General features: G+C 41.6%; 3 protein-coding genes across 4 annotated transcripts; 2 read left to right on the forward strand and 1 right to left on the reverse strand.

The window, feature by feature from the left end:
* Positions 1-2,067: 2,067 nt before the first annotated feature.
* LOC109739411 (uncharacterized) lies at positions 2,068-6,026 on the reverse strand. The gene is made up of 5 exons (XM_020298497.3): positions 5,822-6,026; positions 4,213-5,144; positions 3,924-4,124; positions 3,179-3,374; positions 2,068-2,527 (listed from the first exon to the last, which is right to left on the reverse strand). Exons 2-5 carry the CDS (start codon positions 5,119-5,121, stop codon positions 2,343-2,345), a joined length of 1,491 nt encoding a protein of 496 aa, XP_020154086.1. The 5' UTR covers positions 5,122-5,144; positions 5,822-6,026; the 3' UTR covers positions 2,068-2,342.
* Positions 6,027-7,434: 1,408 nt separating this feature from the next.
* On the forward strand, positions 7,435-8,743 carry LOC109739412 (uncharacterized). Its single transcript, XM_020298499.3, has one exon. The coding sequence runs from the start codon at positions 7,435-7,437 to the stop codon at positions 8,530-8,532; it is 1,098 nt and encodes a 365-aa protein (XP_020154088.1). The 3' UTR covers positions 8,533-8,743.
* A 2,813-nt stretch (positions 8,744-11,556) lies between these two features.
* On the forward strand, positions 11,557-18,092 carry LOC109739410 (uncharacterized). Of its 2 annotated transcripts, none has more exons than XM_073509987.1 (17): positions 11,557-11,729; positions 11,825-11,887; positions 12,390-12,533; positions 12,616-12,682; positions 12,864-12,936; positions 13,118-13,163; positions 13,246-13,356; positions 14,725-14,791; positions 15,329-15,419; positions 15,630-15,690; positions 15,770-15,900; positions 16,002-16,119; positions 16,264-16,387; positions 16,870-16,971; positions 17,047-17,115; positions 17,385-17,530; positions 17,622-18,092. In XM_073509987.1, exons 1-16 carry the CDS (start codon positions 11,658-11,660, stop codon positions 17,435-17,437), a joined length of 1,392 nt encoding a protein of 463 aa, XP_073366088.1. In that variant the 5' UTR covers positions 11,557-11,657; the 3' UTR covers positions 17,438-17,530; positions 17,622-18,092. The 2 variants fall into 2 exon arrangements, with proteins under 2 accessions (XP_073366088.1, XP_020154085.1); XM_020298496.4 differs by having other exon boundaries at positions 12,390-12,482.
* The last annotated feature ends 2,191 nt before the right edge of the window (positions 18,093-20,283 follow it).

Raw genomic sequence — 20,283 nt, forward strand, 5'->3', positions numbered from 1 at the left:
ATATTGGTTACGTTCTGTACATGATGACAACCCGAGTAAATAACAACACTATTAGCGATTCTACTTGAACATATCTATGAAGACTGATGGAGCTCAAAAACTCTACATCATCACACCAATTCCCGGTTCCTAGAATTTATTGCTTAACTATTCATTACTTAGTACTTCCAAATGCACATAGAGACAGTACGGAGACCATCTCTTCCTTTTTGCAATCAGAAGTGCCGAATTTGATACAGCAAGACCATCTCGCATGACTCGACCCAATCCGCCAGATGATGGACACAATTTTAAGAGGCATTAACTCACCTTTTAACATGGATTTCGGAGGCTCGGGATAACCCATAGATTCCTAGGCTGATCCTTTTTTAGAACATCCCGACGTACTGGGGCAACAAGGTCGGGAGGTCCAGTGCTTATCACTAACAGATAGAAATATTGGTTACGTTCTGTACATGATGACAACCCGAGTAAATAACAACACTATTAGCGATTCTACTTGAACATATCTATGAAGACTGATGGAGCTCAAAAACTCTACATCATCACACCAATTCCCGGTTCCTAGAATTTATTGCTTAACTATTCATTACTTAGTACTTCCAAATGCACATAGAGACAGTACGGAGACCATCTCTTCCTTTTTGCAATCAGAAGTGCCGAATTTGATACAGCAAGACCATCTCGCATGACTCGACCCAATCCGCCAGATGATGGACACAATTTTAAGAGGCATTAACTCACCTTTTAACATGGATTTCGGAGGCTCGGGATAACCCATAGATTCCTAGGCTGATCCTTTTTTAGAACATCCCGACGTACTGGGGCAACAAGGTCAGGAGGTCCAGTGCTTATCACTAACAGATAGAAATATTGGTTACGTTCTGTACATGATGACAACCCGAGTAAATAACAACACTATTAGCGATTCTACTTGAACATATCTATGAAGACTGATGGAGCTCAAAAACTCTACATCATCACACCAATTCCCGGTTCCTAGAATTTATTGCTTAACTATTCATTACTTAGTACTTCCAAATGCACATAGAGACAGTACGGAGACCATCTCTTCCTTTTTGCAATCAGAAGTGCCGAATTTGATACAGCAAGACCATCTCGCATGACTCGACCCAATCCGCCAGATGATGGACACAATTTTAAGAGGCATTAACTCACCTTTTAACATGGATTTCGGAGGCTCGGGATAACCCATAGATTCCTAGGCTGATCCTTTTTTAGAACATCCCGACGTACTGGGGCAACAAGGTCAGGAGGTCCAGTGCTTATCACTAACAGATAGAAATATTGGTTACGTTCTGTACATGATGACAACCCGAGTAAATAACAACACTATTAGCGATTCTACTTGAACATATCTATGAAGACTGATGGAGCTCAAAAACTCTACATCATCACACCAATTCCCGGTTCCTAGAATTTATTGCTTAACTATTCATTACTTAGTACTTCCAAATGCACATAGAGACAGTACGGAGACCATCTCTTCCTTTTTGCAATCAGAAGTGCCGAATTTGATACAGCAAGACCATCTCGCATGACTCGACCCAATCCGCCAGATGATGGACACAATTTTAAGAGGCATTAACTCACCTTTTAACATGGATTTCGGAGGCTCGGGATAACCCATAGATTCCTAGGCTGATCCTTTTTTAGAACATCCCGACGTACTGGGGCAACAAGGTCAGGAGGTCCAGTGCTTATCACTAACAGATAGAAATATTGGTTACGTTCTGTACATGATGACAACCCGAGTAAATAACAACACTATTAGCGATTCTACTTGAACATATCTATGAAGACTGATGGAGCTCAAAAACTCTACATCATCACACCAATTCCCGGTTCCTAGAATTTATTGCTTAACTATTCATTACTTAGTACTTCCAAATGCACATAGAGACAGTACGGAGACCATCTCTTCCTTTTTGCAATCAGAAGTGCCGAATTTGATACAGCAAGACCATCTCGCATGACTCGACCCAATCCGCCAGATGATGGATTCAGCAGTAAAATAGTGCCTAGTGGCAATGGATGCCTGTCCCATTAATTGGATAGTGGCCATTCATTTGGCAGTGTATTTTAAAAAAATTACTCCAAAATACATACAGTACTGTTTATAGTGTATTTCATTCTGCTGATCAAATTCATAGCAAGACATTGACTTTACAGACTTCCATCCTAGGGCAACAGGTTGCAGCTGTTTATCTGAAGCAAACCCTGCCCGCCAAACTGACAGAAGCATTTTGAGAATCAACACAACTAGCTACAGTTGGAATAAAATCAAATATGTACAGATTGTGATTTTTTTTTTTGTCGTGCTAACAATCCAGACCCGAGTATAGGTCATCCAACGCTTGGTACAGAAATTTAGCAGCATTTGGTTGCTCCAGATTCCCCATAAGTATATCACTGGTCGTCAGATACGGGTCGCCGTAGAACCGCAGATTGGCATCCATCCTGGTGGTAACAATGTTCCCTTCTAGAGAAACCCCGATAAATGCGCCTGCGAAGTCATCGAAAACCATCACAAATTAGTTGTAGGCTTGGCAGGACAGGTACATGCATGAGCAAGATGAACTATTACGAAGATTTACACTTGTACATAGTTCTAAAAAATATCTTTCTCCCAAGCTTGTTTACTCTTGGTATCAGGATGAATTTGTATACTAAGTTCATTGCTGGACTCCGATTTTCCAGACTGCGGGTATTGCATGTAAGTTATCCACCAAGAACACCATTTCTTACTCATTTCGTGTCAAGGTACCCTTATCTGGCTCTGTACAAGTCAGGAACAAGAATACCATTTCTTACTTGACTCATGTCAGGGTACCCTTATTTGGCTCTGTGCGTTTCGAGAATATAAAATTAAGCAGACCACGGAATATAATTAAACCTCCGCTACATAAAAAACATTCAAAACTTTTGCAGGGCAGTAAATTTGTACTCAATAAACAAACAGATCTGGTGCTGAGCATTCAAATAGAAGTAGCTTTCCTAATTTCGAGAATGTAAAACTTAAGTAGCCCCCTGCGGCCGGAGTGCCATCGAAACGCAAGGCTTTTGTGTTTGCTCAAAAATAAAAACGCAATACAAACAGAGCTTGACTTCACATGATAAAAGGAGCCTAAAATTTTGAATTGAACAAGAACATTACCTTTGCTGTGACTATATGTATAGCAAACTCCAGAACCTTTATTACCAGCTCTCACATCAGCTTCTAATACTCTACCAACAGGTCCTGCTGCAGCACTTAAACCTGCACCGAGTGAAAAATGCATTCGGCTGCTGAAGGTTTTCACAGCTTCAGGGCCATGAAGCACTATGATGAAATCCATCAACTCACCACCAAGCTGTATGTTAAGATAAAACATGTAACATGTAAGAGATCTGAACACATAATATTGAAATTACAAGGGAAGTACATGAACCATGTCCGAAATCATAAATTATCAATTTTAGGCAACAGTCACCGTCCAACATGTTTTTGCTCAGCCCAAGACCATGTTCTACACAAACATAGGAACTTCAACCTGATGTTTTATCTAAAATCAGGCAAAAACAAGAGGAAATCTACCTAAATGCAAACACAGTTTCAGGGTTTCACTTAAAAAGAACACTGATAGAAACAAATAAACCATTTCATCCTAAGACATGAAACAAGTGTGTGTTTCATGTTTTCATCTAGGAAATTTTTAGATAGGAGAAATGCAGGGTTAAAGAATCATTTTTATCATACACCATTCGCCCTATGCCATGCAAGTAGTAGGTTATGGCTGCAATTATTCCCACATCAAAGGGAACCAGTCTAACAATAAAAGATGTTGTATCTAATCAATTCATAGTTTAGATGTTGGCCACATGAAAGATACAGAGAAGAATTCTGCAACCAAGTTACTAACCTGTGCTCCCCATCCTAATCCAGCTGAAGCTATAGCAGAGGGTGGAGACCATGATCCATCTGATCTACGAGCAACTACTAAGCCAGTTCCAAGTTTGTATGTAAGAAATGCACCAGCTTTTACAACTGTCAAGATAGCAAGTCCACTTGCTCCACTAAGGACTGCATGCGGAATAGATTTTCCCGGGTTTATCCTTGAAACCTGCAATGCAGTATTTATTTTTTATTAAGTAGGTATTGCCATTAAACATGTAAATATGGCAGAGAAAATGGAAACATAATTTGGACACCTGACTGTAGCTCCTAAGGGATACTGCTGCCTTGTATATCTCATGTTCCAATGTTAATCCAATAGGCAAATTCAACCACCCTCTCGCAGAAGTCCAATCCATAACATCATGCTTTGCAGTTTGTGTCGCATTGCTGACAGAATTTATCAGTAAGTTCTGCAATGGATCAAGCCTATCATAGCATGCATCGCAGACCCTCTGTGGGTTTCGCTCACGAAACTTGGCTGGCAAAAGACATCTGCCTTTTGAACATGCCTTGCAAAATATCCCTCCACAGAATCGACAATGATGCCTTCCACGAGTAATGGCAGTGAAAGAAGCAGAACACTGCATGCACGAGTCAGCATAGCTGTCGGGCAGCCATTCTGGTGGTTCTGCCTCTAAAACAACCCTATAAATATTGTAACTCAAGGCTTCTTCATCCAGCAAAGGAGGAGCACTTGGTGCGTAGACTGACGAATGCAAGGATGCATCTCCATCACTGCCTGACCCCAAGAATGAGACACTAGTCTTAGCCTCCTTTGATTGTTGAATGTCATCATTTTTGCAACTGCGGCCAATGATAGCAACTATACCACCCAGCAGGTTTCTAATGTTAACTGGCTTTTGTGCCTTGTGCTGTTCATACTCCCAATAATCATCAGGACATTCGTATCCATCAAGAAAATCATTTCCGCCGTCAAAATCAAACGGCTTCTGCCCGGACAGTTTTGACTCGAGGGAGTTAACGACATTTCCAGCTGTTTCCCATGCCCCTTCCAGTTGCTGAGGCAGTGCCTTTCGATCAATGGAGTTCATGACATTGCCTATCGTGCCCATAACCTTGGAGTGGATCTGATCCTTGAGGCTGTCTTGAGCTCCTGGCACGGGCAACGAGTGATAAAAGGGAACCTCGCCAGAGGTTTTCATGGTCACTGACTAGATATAATTTCCTGAAAGAAGAAAAACAGTATTACGATTATCAGCATAGACAATGACAATAGCAGGTTCTACTGCAGTTAATAGAAATGGGCCAAGGTTGCATGGCTGCGCTCATCTAAAATCTATTCTGGGCAAAGCCAGCTTTAAATTCCGTTCCACACAGGGCATGAGCGGAAGACTCGATTAATATCACCTGATTTTCCATTAGTAAAAGAACATAATTTACTACTAGTTATTACGAAAGAACAAGGTTGTACTGGAGCCACCCAATGTACCATAACTAGTACGGTTGGACAACAAGATTGGCAACAATTGGTTAAAGCATAACTCTAGAGACAAAACAACGCCCTCCAACGACCATCGCCGCCGGAAATTTCAATGCGACGCATGTACCCAAACCCAACCACCGCAGCTGATACAGAGGATGATTAAAGACAGAAAGGACAAAGGTTTGTACTAGTTTGTACGGCCGTCGCAAGCTACTAAGGCAAAACAGGCATGAGCACAAACAAGATGCAGAAGGAACTCGATTCGTACCAGCTAATTTGTTTATCTAGGCTACCGTAATTTACCGATAACGTCGGTAGCGCGACTCGACGAACCCTAGAAAGAACCCCTGGCAGGCACGGCAGCTACTGAGAGGGAGGGAACGCACGCGGGCGGAAGGCATCGTGGATGGGGGGCGCACCTGCGACGCGGGAGCCGAAGCGAGAGGAGGAACAGCAGGCACGCCGAAGACGAAGAATCGGAGGGGGAAGAAGCTGGGCGGCGTTCGTGGGGAGGGGAAGAAGAGACAGAGCAAAGGGGGAAAGGGAGGCGAGAAGGACTCGGTTCGGTTGCTTCCCCGGGTCGGATTAGCTTACGTGTTACGCCCTGTTTTTTTCCTCTCTTTTTTTTGAGCTGTGTGTGCCCGCCGTGGCTTAAATAAACCGTGGAAATTTTCCAGCCCGGCCGGGTTACTGTGCATGCGTTCCTCCGCAAACTGCTCCAGTGCTCTCTTCCCCACCGTTTCCCCCTCTTCCTCTTCCTGACGACCTCCTCTCCTCTGGTCGCGTGATCCATCCACTCGCCTCCTCTTCATCTTCTCCATAGACGCATCGCTCCTTTCCGCCTGCATTTCTCAGGTAACACAAGTTTCACTGTTCGCCTTGATCGTCCCGATGTTAAGTGATTGTAATGTGGTTCCCTTTCCTTTTTCCATCATTTGTTTGCCCTTCTTTTCGATGGCCGTCAAATATGTTTCTCAATCTCAGCCGTGGATTCTCTCGGTGTGAGTGTAAATGTGTATGGATTGGTTCATTCATTTTTGTCCGGGACAAGGGGGAGGGGCGACCAAACGTCGTTGGTGTAAGTTAGGGATTGGCCTGGTCATAAGAGGACCGGCCTGGCATAGAATTAGGGATTCTGTTGATCCATGAAGATGAATTTTACATAAACTTCATAAACTATTTGGATGTTATTTATAGAAAATTCATATATGTGTTACCCCAAACTCCGTTGACAAAACGATGTCTAGATGGTGCTTAGGCACGAAGCCTATGCAGGACAAGCAAGAAATTGTCCACTCCAGAATGAATCATTCCATATTAAACTGACACGCCAAATGAGACGTATTGAACTTTATATTTAATTCAGATGTTTTTTGTGCAAAATTACATGTGCTTTACATGCATGGAACTAAGTATTGAAATCAATCGCCATTATATTTGCCATATAATTTGAATGAGTTGATTATCTTATGGCATCTACTTCTACTAGTCCTATTCCAGATGTGCAATACAGCAATAAGCTCTCACTGCTAATGTCAATAAAAAAATGTCAATAACAAAAGAAAAACACAAAAGTTCCTTCCGAGGTTCTTCTCCGAGGATGGTGGACTATTTTGGATGTGTCTATTTATTGAAATGTATTGTGTTTAACTTATTTTATGCCAAATTAGTAAATATGTTGGTTGCCAGTGATAAGAAAATACCGAGCCATGATGTCGTGAATACCTAATGGAATCACCTATTTCCCTTGATCTAGACATTGTTAGTTTGTTACAAGTGCCCCTCTTAATTAAAGGCAAAACGGGGTAGGGATGTAGTATTGGAATAGTCTTTTTTGTTCTAAATATGCTAGTTTTATGTATTGCCAAGCTCTAGGTCGTTTCTTGTTTAGGTTTTTTCCATTGATTCTGAAGCTATTTCGTCAGTGTCGTTTTTTCTCTCAATGCAATATCATGTAGTTATCCTTAATGTATGTTCTCTAAATTATATTTCTATTAGAAATTGATAAGTAAACTATTGTTTGTATCACAGCATGTCATCCTCTGACAACGCCAAGAAAGCTGACAAAGACCAGGATGAAGGAGAGGGAGGATTCTTCGACAAAGTTAAGGATTTCATCCAAGACATTGGAGAAAAGATTGAAGACGCAGTCAGCTTTGGAAAGCCTACCGCTGACGTTACTGGAATCCACATACCTCAAATTAGTCTTGAGAAGGTAGAGCTCATCGCTGATGTTCTGATTACAAACCCAAACCCTGTACCCATCCCTCTTGTCGACATTGAATACCTTATTGAAAGCGAAGGGAGGAAGCTCATGTCCGGAACAATCCCGGATGCTGGAACCATCGAAGCACATGGCTCAGAGACTGTTAAAATCCCCGTGTTGCTCATCTATGATGACATCAAGAGCACATATGGTGACATAAAGCCCGGGAGCATCATCCCTTACTTGGTCAAAGTTATTCTCCATGTTGATGTCCCAGTCATCGGCAGGATCTCCTTACCTCTCGAGAAAGCCGGTGAGATCCCAGTGCCTTACAAGCCAGACGTTGATATTAGCAAGATCAAGTTTGAGAAGTTTTCTTTTGAGGAGGCGACCGCGACTCTACATCTGAATCTCGACAACAAGAATGACTTCGACCTGGGACTTAATGCCCTGGATTATGAGATCTGGCTCTCCAATGTGAGCATTGCTTCCGCTGAGACGAAAGAGTCTACAAACATTAAGAAGCAGGAAGTAACCACCATGACCTTGCCGATCAGCTTCAGGCCTAAGGATTTTGGGTCTGCTATGTGGGATATGATAAGGGGAAAGGGCACTGGTTACACCATAAAAGGGCATATTGATGTGAACACTCCCTTTGGACACATGAAGATACCTATTAGCAGAGAGGGTGGAACAACTCGATTAAAGAAGGAAGATGATGATGACGATAACGATGAGGTATACTATGTTGGTTTCTATAGTGTTTCATCTACAATTTCCATTAGACATTCATCAAATGTTGACTTGATAAATACTTGCATGTACATTTGGATATCCATATCACTTGTATCTTACCCAGTGCCATTTTATCTAGGACTAAAAATTGAGGAAACACACTTTCCTGGAGCTGAGTTATTGCTTTGAAGTTTTAACAAATGGAGCCATATGACTCGAGAGCACTTTGTATGCTAATCATGTTCTTACATTTGAATCGCTGCTAACTGTGAGAATTTTGAGATATAAAAGATAGTGTAACACTTTTCTCATCTTGACGCTTTTTGTATTTGTGATTCCAATTCGTGGTCAAGAAGTAATTAAGATGTCCAATGGCACAAAGTCATTGTTGTTTGGAGTTTCTCTAGTCTCTACTATTGCGCTGACATTCCATTATATGGGAAAAAACAATTTACTTCCAAAGAGTCCAAGCAACGAGGAAAATAACTAAGGCGGCACTGGCATAGAGCCTGCAACCCCCCCCCCCCCCCCCCCCCCCCCCGTCTATGATGGTTGGGGTCACATCTCCAAGATTTGTGTGTATGCAAAAATATAGAGTAGCAAATGTTATTGGTGTGCCACGGCTTTTTAGTAAGAGAAAGTGCAAAGTCTACTAGTGTACGCTGCTCAATTATATTGTGGTAACCTTGTATTCTTGTGTAGATGCTTAGAAACGGTCTTATCATAGAGTGAGATGTCCTGTGTGATGGCTTGTGTTCATAGATAGATGAATTTGCCTAAATTAGAAAAGGGAATACTTGGCACATGCAAGTGTAGGTTGAGGATTGGTACTGGACTTCATTTCTACGCGATAAACATACAAAGTTTGCTATGCGCACTAGTGGTACACAACATAGACACAAGAAACTAGTTTTACATTATAAAGAAAACACAATGCGGCAAGTCCGAGCCTTCCATTTTACTCCTCTACTGTCGGCGACTACACCCAAGTCGTTGACCTACAGGGTTGTGAAGGTGATGGGGCTGACCATGCGTGAGCGGCGACGTCGTCCTGGCACGCGCAGGGGAGGCGAGGTGCGGGAGGAGACGAGGGGGAGGAGAGGCAATGGTGACGCAGGCTTGATGGCGTCCGCTTGTGGTGGGTCGGCGTGACGCGCAGTGGCAGCGCTGGGCAATCGAGACTCGGTCCCTGACATGCACCCCTCATCCAAAAGGAGAAAGAGATAGAGAGAGTGGGAAGAAAGAAATGTTGTTGGGAATGTGGCTTTGATGGGTGCCGGACAATTCGGACATAAGATTAGGCTTTTTTCCTTCTCTTTCCTGTACGGGTTGTCCACATGGTTGGTTGTAGATACTCTAAGAAACATAATTAAGGGAATACATAAGCTCTAATAGGATGTTTTTAGGGTAAGATGATGATTTTTATGAGAGCAACGACTGTCCTAGTCAACAATGCATGGTTTAATCGGATAGTAACAGGCGCCGCCTTGACCCGTGCAGGTTGAATCGAGCCACCATATTTGACGCAAAACCTATATTTATTTTCTTATAGCGAGTGCATCGTCTGTCGCGCTTAAAGCTTTCCCCCTGCCGTGTAGTTACTGTGCCAGCCCATTTTCTTCTTTGCTTTGAGCGAGGCGACTTCTTCTCCTTTTCGATCGAGATGTGGTGGTCGACGTACTGGTTGCTTCCGGGTTTCCCCCTTTTTCTATTTTCTTTTACTTTTTTCCGGTTCCCTTTGTTTCTTCATCTTTTTTCATTTTCTGCCTTTCTTAGTTTTTTCACCGATTTTTTCGTTTCTTTCACTGTTTTCATTTTTTCTTTCATTTTTCTTTGTTTCTTTTCTTGGCTTCTACTTTTTTTCTTTTCATTATTTCTTCATTTTTTTCTTTCTGGATTTTCATTGGTTTTCTTATTTCTTTTTGTTCCTTTCTCGGTTTTCTCTATTTTCATTTTTTGCATTGGTTTTCTTTATTGTTTTAGATTTTCTTTGTTTTTCATCCGGGTTTTTATTGTGTTTCTTCATTTTTATTAGTTTCCTTATCAATTTTCATCGGTTACCTTTGTCTTCAACCCATGTCAATTCTTTTCAGTACACAATTCAGTATTGGTGCGGAGGGCCATCTAACCAATCAATCGAGGGGGGAGCTCCTGTTCGACGCTCGCTGCGTCAAACAGTCCAGCAATCGCACAGGCGCGCTATCTGTTGGGCCGGCCCATATAGCAAGCGATGCACTGTAGCGAGCGGGGTCACTGCAGAGAGTAGGCTACTGTAGCAGACGGGCTTTGTATGTCCAGTGTCCTGTAGCGACCGACTTTTAGTGGTTTAAAAATTTCAACCTTTTTTTATAAAACGAATATTTTTTGAGAACGCTAACAATTTTCGAAATTTCTGAACATTTTTTAAAATTCCGTATATTTTTTGAGACCTAGAAACAGTTTTTTAAATCCAAACTTTTTATTAAAAAGCGAACATTTTCTGAAACTCCCGAACAAAAATTGAAACACGAACATATTTTTGGAAATTGTGAACAATTCTTTAAATAGAAACATTTTTTGAAACTCCCAAAAAAAATTGAAAGCATGAACATTTTTTGGAAACCGGCGAACAAATTTTGAAAATGGGAACATTTTTTGAAACTCCTAAACACAATTTGAAAAGTTGAACATTTTTTGAACTTATGGATTTTTTTTGAAAAGTGAACACTTTTTTTATAATATGCGAATTTTTTTCGAAAATGAAGAACATATTTTGTATTTGTGAAAATATTAATAACAAGAACTTTTTTGAACTTCTAAAAACATTTTTAGAATTTTAGAAAATAATTTGAAATTCTGAAGAACAAAAAGAAAATTAAAAAAGAAGAAAAAGGAATTCAAAAATGAAATAAACAAACAGAAAAAGAAGAAAGAAAAAGAAAAAAAGAAACAGAAACAGAAAAACTAGTGAAAAAACGGTTCAAGAAGCTTCTAGAAGGTTCCCAAAACCGTCAGGAACCTTCCAGAATGTTCCAAAAACCGGACACTGTAGCACGTGGGAAATCTCTAACTGGGCCGGCCCATCTTGATCGCTAGCTCTCTCGCCTCTGTCCGAAGCAGCGGCAACTTGACGCAACGAGCGTCCGTTAGGATTTTCCAATCGAGGGAGCCCTAGAAAAAAAAAAACCAATCAATCGAGGCCGGGTTTGGTGCTATCGGCCTCAACATCCAACACCGCTCCGCCCCCAAATCAATCGAGGCCCATCTACTAAAAAAAAAAACAATCGAGGCCCTTCTCTTGCCGGGCGAGGCTAGGGCTCCGATAGTGGGGCGCCATGGCGGCGGGTGACGGCGGCGACACGGCGGCGCTGCCGACGGAAGTCGCCGCACTCCGGCTGCGCATACTGGTGCGGAGTACTAGCTGTTGCTGTGCTATCCCCCCACCCCCCCTCTCTCGTGCTTTTGGTTAATTGGTATGTTTTGGTGAATTCGATCTGGTTAGGAGTTGGAGAGGGAGAACCAGAGGCTCGCCCAGATTGTTTCCACCTGTAGCTGCAGCTCCAAGGTAAGACAAAGAAGCTTCAAGCGGTTTCATTCCTTTACGCAGATGACAGCTTTGGCTGATTACTCCTCTTGCCATTGTTACGAACGATGATTGCCATGCCACTTACGGCTATTCTGTTCAGTCACTAGTGTTGTTGGAGGGCAGAGATTAAGGAGAGCTCTGCATATTGCTAAGTATGAGCTCCGGATCTGAAGTCCTGGATTTTATGTGAATGATATTGCCAATTGCTTTTGTGCTGTATATGAGCTCTTTGCCAAGTAAATTTGATAATTCTTAGTGTCATCAGGACTCCATAGTGTCTTCACATATGCATACCCAATTAGTATAATGGCAGTAATGTAAATGTGACTACATCATGCACATAACAAATTTGAAGTTAAACGCTGTTAATTGTTATGCAGCAATACTTGCATAAGTTTACGAGCTGGAATGATGTTGATGCTTGTTACGTAACATCAAATTATTGATTTGTCGATGCTTTGTTAACTTTCTACTTTTATAGGAGGACAATATACCGTCTTCTTTAGCTGAGAGCTGTGATCAACAAGTACAGAAGAATGTAAAATCACACGAAAGTAGAACCTCAGACCATGGTGTAAGTCTTCCGTTCGATCACATGACGATATCTACTGAAAATCAAGTACCGGTACACATTCTGAAACGAACTATCATATACATAACTTTGCTTTCTGTCTGATCTAACTCGTGCATATGCATCTGACTTATAGTGCAATGTTAAAGGGGAAGGGCATGATGATTTATCTAAAATTCGAAGGAAGCATTCTAAAAGAACAGGTATAACTTAAGACATGTTAATTGCATTAATTATAAGGCACTTTTTTTATGAACTCTGTCAGTTTTTTGTTTGCCACTCGATTAGATAGAAATTAAGTTCAGTATGTATTTATTGATATTAACGGGATATACTCTCCGCCTCAGGTATTTGAAAATCAGTGATTTTTTGTTTACCTCACAGGTCACCAAGTAGGGAATGTAAGCCACTGCCAAAAGCGACTAATTGCTCTGAAAATCATGTACTTCGGCCAGAGGTGTGATTGTATTTCCAACAGGAAGTCAATGCTTAGTTTGCACTGTATTTTTGACTATTACGTGAAATTCTACTGACACCTGCATCTGCTCTCTGTTCTTTGCTATTTCTGTCTGTAACCCTTTTGGTAGTGCTTAGTCCCTTCTTCATGTTTTTCTTCAACTACCGTTGTTCTTGTGCAGATTCTATGGCTTTGCTTCAGAAGCCCACACAGAGCCGACGGTTGAGGTAATTCTCCTATGAACTATTTCTTTGCTTTTTCCAAAGGCATCTAAGGTTTTCTTAAGGGCTTCTATCTTGGTCCTCTCAGTCTGAGATTTTCAAAGCAATTGAAAGAGCAAGACTACTGGTTGGAAGTAGGGAAGATTCATGCTATTCTAGGTGTGGAAGAACTGACAAAGGAGTTTCTGCCACTGGACAGGTAACTGCATTTGTGTAGGTAGCTCAATGTTGGACTGCCAGCTCACACATGATAATTATGTATTATTCAAGTTCTTGTCTCGTATATGCTTACATTACTGATAGTACTAGCTCATATATGTTCCAGAGTTATTTTTATATCTTATTTTTATGTTTAAGTAGCACTTTCAAGTGTGTAACAGAAATCGTGTCTTTTGAAGGTATTGCTACTGTTTATAGAATGTTATGTGCAGAAGTACATGAGCACCTATGTGATTAGATCGCTGTAATGTCACAATTATGTAGTTGACATCTTGAAATTAGGACAATACATTTTTTAGAAACAACGAAGATATTTTTTAGCTCGGGCCTTAAGCTAATTAGAGTTAAGATCTACAACTGTTGATTTCTTTGGATTGTTAGGCCTCTATATAAAGGGGATACTCTATGAGGAACGAATTAAGCAGACCATAAACCAATCATATTCATGGTCTCTTTGTCAAGGTTCCGCCGTCCCTACTGTGGTACCTATCCTACAACTTTGTGAGCAGGAAGCTCTGGATAGAAACAATTTTATCAGACTCCTTGCTCAATTTTTTGTTTGTCAGGAAATCTTGGGGAAAATAACTAGTGTTCCTTTGTCTCCATGATGCAATTACCATTGTTGTTTTTTAACAAAAACATTGGTACAGAAGACAGTAACATAATATCTAATATGTAAAGAAGTAACCTATGCCTAAGCATGCAGTACCCCACATGTTACACTCAATGTGGGTGACTTGTAGTGAAATAAAACATTATTTGTTAGCATATTCATTCATGTTTTTTTCCTAAGCGCATCGATGGTTTAAACAATGCGTTAATTACACAGTATATCTCTGAAACAAAATGGGCATGTCATGTTACAAACTTACAATGTCCATGCACAAATAAACTAGCCATAGAGTGGGTACCCTATGCGTAGGTACAGAGCTGACCCTTATCAGGATAATAGTGCGGAAGTACTATTCAAGGCCAATGCTATGTTATTAACATGTGACTGATCCATAAACTTCTTTAATGATTGGTGAAAGATGTAAAAGGTTTATGCATGTCCGTAAAGAGAGATCTGAAGGACTGGAATATCACCAAAGAACTAACCGTGGATAGGGGTGCGTGGAAGTTAGCTATCCACGTGCCAGAACCATGACTAGGTTTCAAGATCTTATGGGTTTTAACTCTAGCCTAGCCCAACTTATCTCGGACTGAAAGGCTTTATTGTTATGCATCCTGCATGTCATATTCTTTTAGGTACGGAAAGAGAGTGTTGTTTTGGAGTTGTGCAGAAATTAGTGCTTTTTTGGAAATACAATTTTGTCTATGAACTAAGACTCCATGTTGCAACATGCAGGTAATATCCTTATATCTCCGATCAAATTTAAAAGATGCAGGAGAGAATATATTGGGTGAAAGATCTGGTATGCTTCTGCCTTCTTGTAACTCTCCATAATAGTGAAAGCAACAAATAAATCAATGTCATAATCTTTGTTGCTCAATCAAATTGTTACCTTGATAATAGATAAGTCTCTAGCATTCTCCTATTATAATAAAATGTAAGCTCAGTTTGCGGTTGCTAAACTGTGCTGTTCTGTGCTTATTTTGTACTCCCTCCGTCCAGAAATACTCGTCGGAGGAATGGATGTATCTAGATGTATTTTAGTTCTAGATACATTCATTTTTATGCATTTCTTCGACAAGTATTTCCGGACGGAGGGAGTAATCTGTTTTTAAAGTTAGCCACAAAAGTACACAAAAGCGGATCAAATAAACACTAAAACAGGAAAAAGCTGCTTGGACAAATGGGATTATCATTATCCACCGCAATACCAAATGCAATCATAATATGTTATTTTCATGGTAGTTTTCATCATTCAAAGTCAGACGTCTCACTAACATCTTTCACATCCATGCAATCATCCTCTGCCAGACTAAAAATTGTGCTTTGTTCCTTTCAGAAATCGATTATGTAAGTGTATTGAATAGAAATCTTCCACGAGATATACGTGTAATAGGTTGGTGTCCTGTTGCAGCAGACTTTCTTGCAAGGTTAGCTTGAATTCTATGTTTAGTACTTTTTTGGTTGCTGAGTGTAAGAGACGTTCTTACCCAAATGGCTTCGACAAAAGATTAGATGTTTCTTCCTTGCTTCTTCCCTCTTTTCTTATCTCCCTTTTTGATCATGCTATTTATTACCTAGTTGTACTCTGTTCCTGAGTAATTGGAATTTGATTTCCTGACCCACTTCTTTTTTTGCAGATTCTCCTGTTTGGGTAGGGAATATAAATACCTGTTTTGGAAGCGGGCTTTGGATGTATCGGTAACCATGTTAGCCTTGATTTCTGTCCTTTGCTACATTTGCCATTTTTACCGAGCCATTGACTTTAAATTGTCAACAGAAAATGCAGAAAGCTGCATTTAAATTCATTGGGGAACATGACTTCAGGAATTTCTGTAAGATGGATGCAGCAAACGTGAGCAACTACAAGCGATACATTACAGATTTTAATATTTCTGCTTGTGACCAAAGGTTAAATTGCATTTCGCTCAAACTCTCCCTTCTTTCTAGTTACAAACATGTGATGCATGTAATACCTGAACTAAATAATGGAAGTGCTCTGTATTTTCAAGGTCCAACCATGATGAGCTGTGGTCCATGAATATCAGGGGTAGCGCCTTTCTGTGGCATCAAGTTCGTTGCATGGCAGCTGTTCTGTTTTTTGTAGGTCAAGGCCTTGAATCACCTTGTGTGAGTATTTTTTTCCTCTTTCTGAAGCTTCCTTTTATTTTTTCGAACAGTGAAGTGAATTACACAATTGAACTTGGCGCAGAAGTTCCTTTGTGTCATTTGTTTGGATTATTTACATTCGGTAGCTCGTTTATTTTGGTACAGGTAGTTGACTCATTGCTGGATATTACCAAGACTCCTAGAAAACCTCAATATACAATGGCACCAGAGCTTCCATTGATTCTACGATCTTGTCTATTCGATGGAGTCAGCTTCATGTGTTCATCAGGTATGTCTCTGAAAATTTGGCGTTTGACTCTATACCTTCCAGGGAGCATTTTCAGCCTTGAAATATAGTTGTACTATTGATCTGCTAACATCATGTCTTCATTCCTTGCTCGGTGAACTCTGTGATTTTCCTGCTGCTTCCAGTATATGGATTATATTGTAAAAAATAGTGAGATTTTAGATCACTGTGAGCATCATATCATCCTTTTTTGATTAATTATGCATGCATCCTTGAGAATGAAATAAGATTTAACAGCAGTGGGATAGCATTGCCTGACAGTAAATGAAATATACTCGTCTCATATAACTTATGACCATGACATAATATTTTCACAAAAATGGAACCTTCATTTCGGAAATACTTGGTGTCAGTTCTGTTATATTGAGTAAAGTGAAGACCGTCTAGGGTTTTTATTATCTATCTGCAATAATTCTATTTTTTGTGTGACATAACTAATTCCAGTGTGCTTTATTCCTGTTTAGATGCCAGTCAGGCTTTGATTGAACACTTGAAGGATGAACACCATCAGTATATGCTCCAAGCTGCCATATTTGATGAGGCTTTGACCTGTTTATCTATTCCAGGTACATACATTTAGATCTTTGTGTAACTTTGCTGTAATATTTTTGTGTTCTGAAAGGAGTTAGATGTAAATGCAGAGCCTAATCCACTTGAACACCCTAAGAAGAAGAGAAAACACATCCCTCTCCTGTCACGGGAAGCTGAACGTAAGTTTTTTATCGTGTGAATTTGCAAAACATTTTTCGTCTTTACATCTTTTACAAGCGAACCAGTGCTGTCTTAACACCAGTCTCTGTCAAGAGTCAACACTCTTCAACTTTCTAACAGTTTGCTATAACATCTCCAATGATGTATGCATAATTATCCTGTTCAGCATCAACGCTTGATAACCTCTTTATTTCGACGCATTTGATTTCAACCCTCTTATTTGTACTTTGCATGTGAAAATGCATTTGCTAATACTTTCACGTTCCAGCTTCTTACGAGGAACGCAGAGCAAGAGTCAAAGCTAAGTCAGCAAATGTGTAGTTGAGTGGCTACCTTAAGTAGCACACTAAGAGTTTCGCCTTCGAAGATCGGCGCGGCTGACTGGCTGAGTGTTATAATCAATCCAGCATCAAGGTAAATTCTGCCTTCCTGTTCCAGTCAATTCGAGAAATATGCAAACAAATGCCTGTCTGCATGCTCACGTAATTTTACTTATAAATCCTAGGGGCAATCTCCTCATCAGAACATCTCTCCTTGAAGCTTCTGTTCTTACTGTGTACACTTCTGGGACGGGCTAAAGTGTTAAGTGGCGATGGGGAATCGACAAAAGAAGTTCATCGTTCAGATCTCCTTCAAGTTTTCTAGGTTATTCACCACCCTTTGCCACCTACCAGCCTTCTGACAGAACTTGATACGATTGATACATACTATGATTTCTCAAGCGGCAATGCTTGGTCCCTTGGCATTGCTTTTGTACCAGCGATTGGCTGCAAGATGGCGACCTTTTATTTTGCACAATGCAGCGTCAATTTGTCATGTGATGGCTGGCTCGTAGTCTTCCTTTTTTAGGCCTGAAACATGTAATGATGTCCTCCAAAAGATTCATAAATTCTGAATACCGGGATCGTCTGGCTGTAACAATCAAATTGAAGCTAGAACACCAATGCTCATGGTATGAGACAAGTAGTTCACCGCATCGAGCAGAGCCGGAAAAATAAAATATATAGGGCATCGCTAGGCGTTGGCTGATCGTCGCAGGGACCAGATCGGTCGCCTCCTGCACAGTACAACTGGTTTGCTGATAGCCGTTGGATCACCCTGCCGTTCTCTTCTTGCATCTCATCCAGCCCCCCAACTCACGTGACAAACGCCGAGCGGTAGCATGCTTGTAGTGTCGTTGCCCGTATCAACGTTTGCATGGGTTGCTGGTTCCTGCTGAACGTCTCACCGGTCTCAGAATTGTGAATGGGCGTGCCGGCATATGCTACCTTCGTCCGGGTTTATTAAGGACCCACTTGTATTTTCGGTCAAACTTTGACCATTCTTTTGAGTAACAGATTATGAAATATATGTAACGAAAAGTAAGAAGACGTGCTCGTCGTGGTCCGGACCCCTCCGTCCAATTCAAGGCACGTGAGGACGTAGAGGAGCAGGCATTGTCCGTGGACATGGCTGCGAGGTCTATGGAGGCCGTTAGCCGCGCCGTCTATGGTGGTGGTGCTTAGCCGGAGCTCTCTCTGTGGACAAAAATAGGGAAGGAGAAACCGCATGATCTCTAGCTCCGGTGAGACACGGCCGTCGCCTTGCTCTGCTCACGCCCTGGCTCTCCGGCTGGCGGGGCTTCAGTGGGTGCGGCTGCCGGCCCTCCCGCGCGTGGCAGTGGATCGAGGCGCCGGCCCTCCCGTGAGATAGAGAGCTTTCCTTTTCCTTTTTCTTTTCTTCGTATGACAGATGGACCCCACACGACAGCAACGCTGACCGTCTCACCCAAACGTTATTCATTCCATGTTCAACCGCAAAAAAAAAAGTTATCCATGCCATGTGACCTTGACGGATGGGCCCCGATGTTAGCTTTTGTGGCAAAACGTGGTCAAACGTCATTTTTAGTGCTTTCAGCAAACAATTACTTAAAATCGATGTTTTTGGCAAACTTTTATGAAAATGGTGGTTTTCGGCACTAAGCGATGCAATTGTGGTGGTTTTCGACAATTTACTCATGAAACTTTAGTCAAAAGATGAGGTGGTTTGATAAATCTGGACGATGGGAGTATATATACTCAAGAAAAATCTGCCGGAACCTACTCAACCCTATTTATTCTCAACAAAGAAAAAACACTCTACACACGGCCGCAAACCTCCCACCTCCCGTAAGCACCGGCGCACAGCGATGGGGCGAAAGGGCCGACGGCGGCCCCGGCGCGCTTCTCCGGCTAATCCGGCCTCGACGTCGACCTCGATGGGGCAAGGGCGCCGACAGCGACGCCGGCCTCCTCCTCCTCCTCCGGAGAGTTTGTATCTCAGGATAGGTGAGTCACTGCCCGACCACGTCCATCACTCGTGATCTCTCGCACGCCCAAAGGAAACCCTACCTTGTAACTGCACTGCACATGTAGTACGTAGATGTGGTGAGGAGGATCCTGCTTTTCTTGAGTTTGCTTGATTTGTCTATGCGCAGTTGCCGATTTGGGGGATAATTTGTTGATCATGGTGATGTTCGAGACCCCCTCTGGCTTCGCAGTATTCTATGCCGATGGGATCAGTCTCTACGAACCAGACGCCATGCAGGTGCGTGCTTTGTTCTTCTTCCTTGCGTCACTACTCATGTGCTTTGTTGATCTTGTTTTTTTTTCTCCATGCTCTTGTTGTCATTGACCTGCTTTTTTCTGGATCCTCACTCTCTCATGCAGAATTTATGGGGGAACTTCGTCACGGAAAATAGGGCAAACCATGTTAGTTCCACCTTCGTTTTTCCCTTTCTATTGTTGTTTCTTAATGTTGCTTGTCACCAACTCACCAGAACTTGCATCGTCGTGCATGATTGACATTTTTGTCACTTGTTTGGCATTAAGGTGAGGATTCTGAACACAAGCTCATTGTTTAATTAACGTGCTCAAATGCATTTTCTAACCCGTAAGGCTACCCTGAAGAAATATGTCGGTGTGATGTTGGTGCATGTGTATGAGCCCAGGCATGGTATTACTAGCAAAGAAAAACCGCCACTCGTTTCTTTCTCCTGTTTGACAACCTTGTCCATATTCATTTCGTTATCAGATAGTTTGGCGAAAAGACTTCCAAGTATTTGCGGACAAGGCTGATGCCATTAACCTTGATGATGGTCTCAACAGTCAGCTTACTGACATGCTCTTGAAGTGGCATCAACCTGGGCA

The sequence above is a fragment of the Aegilops tauschii genome, chromosome 3 (genome assembly GCF_002575655.3).
Source record: "Aegilops tauschii subsp. strangulata cultivar AL8/78 chromosome 3, Aet v6.0, whole genome shotgun sequence".
NCBI lineage: Eukaryota > Viridiplantae > Streptophyta > Magnoliopsida > Poales > Poaceae > Aegilops > Aegilops tauschii.

Bases quoted from the DNA above. Each gene is read 5' to 3' on its own strand.
- LOC109739411 (XM_020298497.3), bottom strand. From the start codon at position 5,121: ATGAAAACCTCTGGCGAGGTTCCCTTTTATCACTCGTTGCCCGTGCCA. The intron at 3,375-3,923 runs GTTAGTAACTTG...CTTAACATACAG, and splicing joins GATTAGGATGGGGAGCACAG to CTTGGTGGTGAGTTGATGGA. The intron at 2,528-3,178 runs GTAATGTTCTTG...ATGACTTCGCAG, and splicing joins TACATATAGTCACAGCAAAG to GCGCATTTATCGGGGTTTCT.
- LOC109739412 (XM_020298499.3), top strand. From the start codon at position 7,435: ATGTCATCCTCTGACAACGCCAAGAAAGCTGACAAAGACCAGGATGAA.
- LOC109739410 (XM_073509987.1), top strand. From the start codon at position 11,658: ATGGCGGCGGGTGACGGCGGCGACACGGCGGCGCTGCCGACGGAAGTC. The intron at 16,120-16,263 runs GTGAGTATTTTT...ATTTTGGTACAG, and splicing joins AAGGCCTTGAATCACCTTGT to GTAGTTGACTCATTGCTGGA. The intron at 17,116-17,384 runs GTAAGTTTTTTA...TTCACGTTCCAG, and splicing joins CCTGTCACGGGAAGCTGAAC to CTTCTTACGAGGAACGCAGA.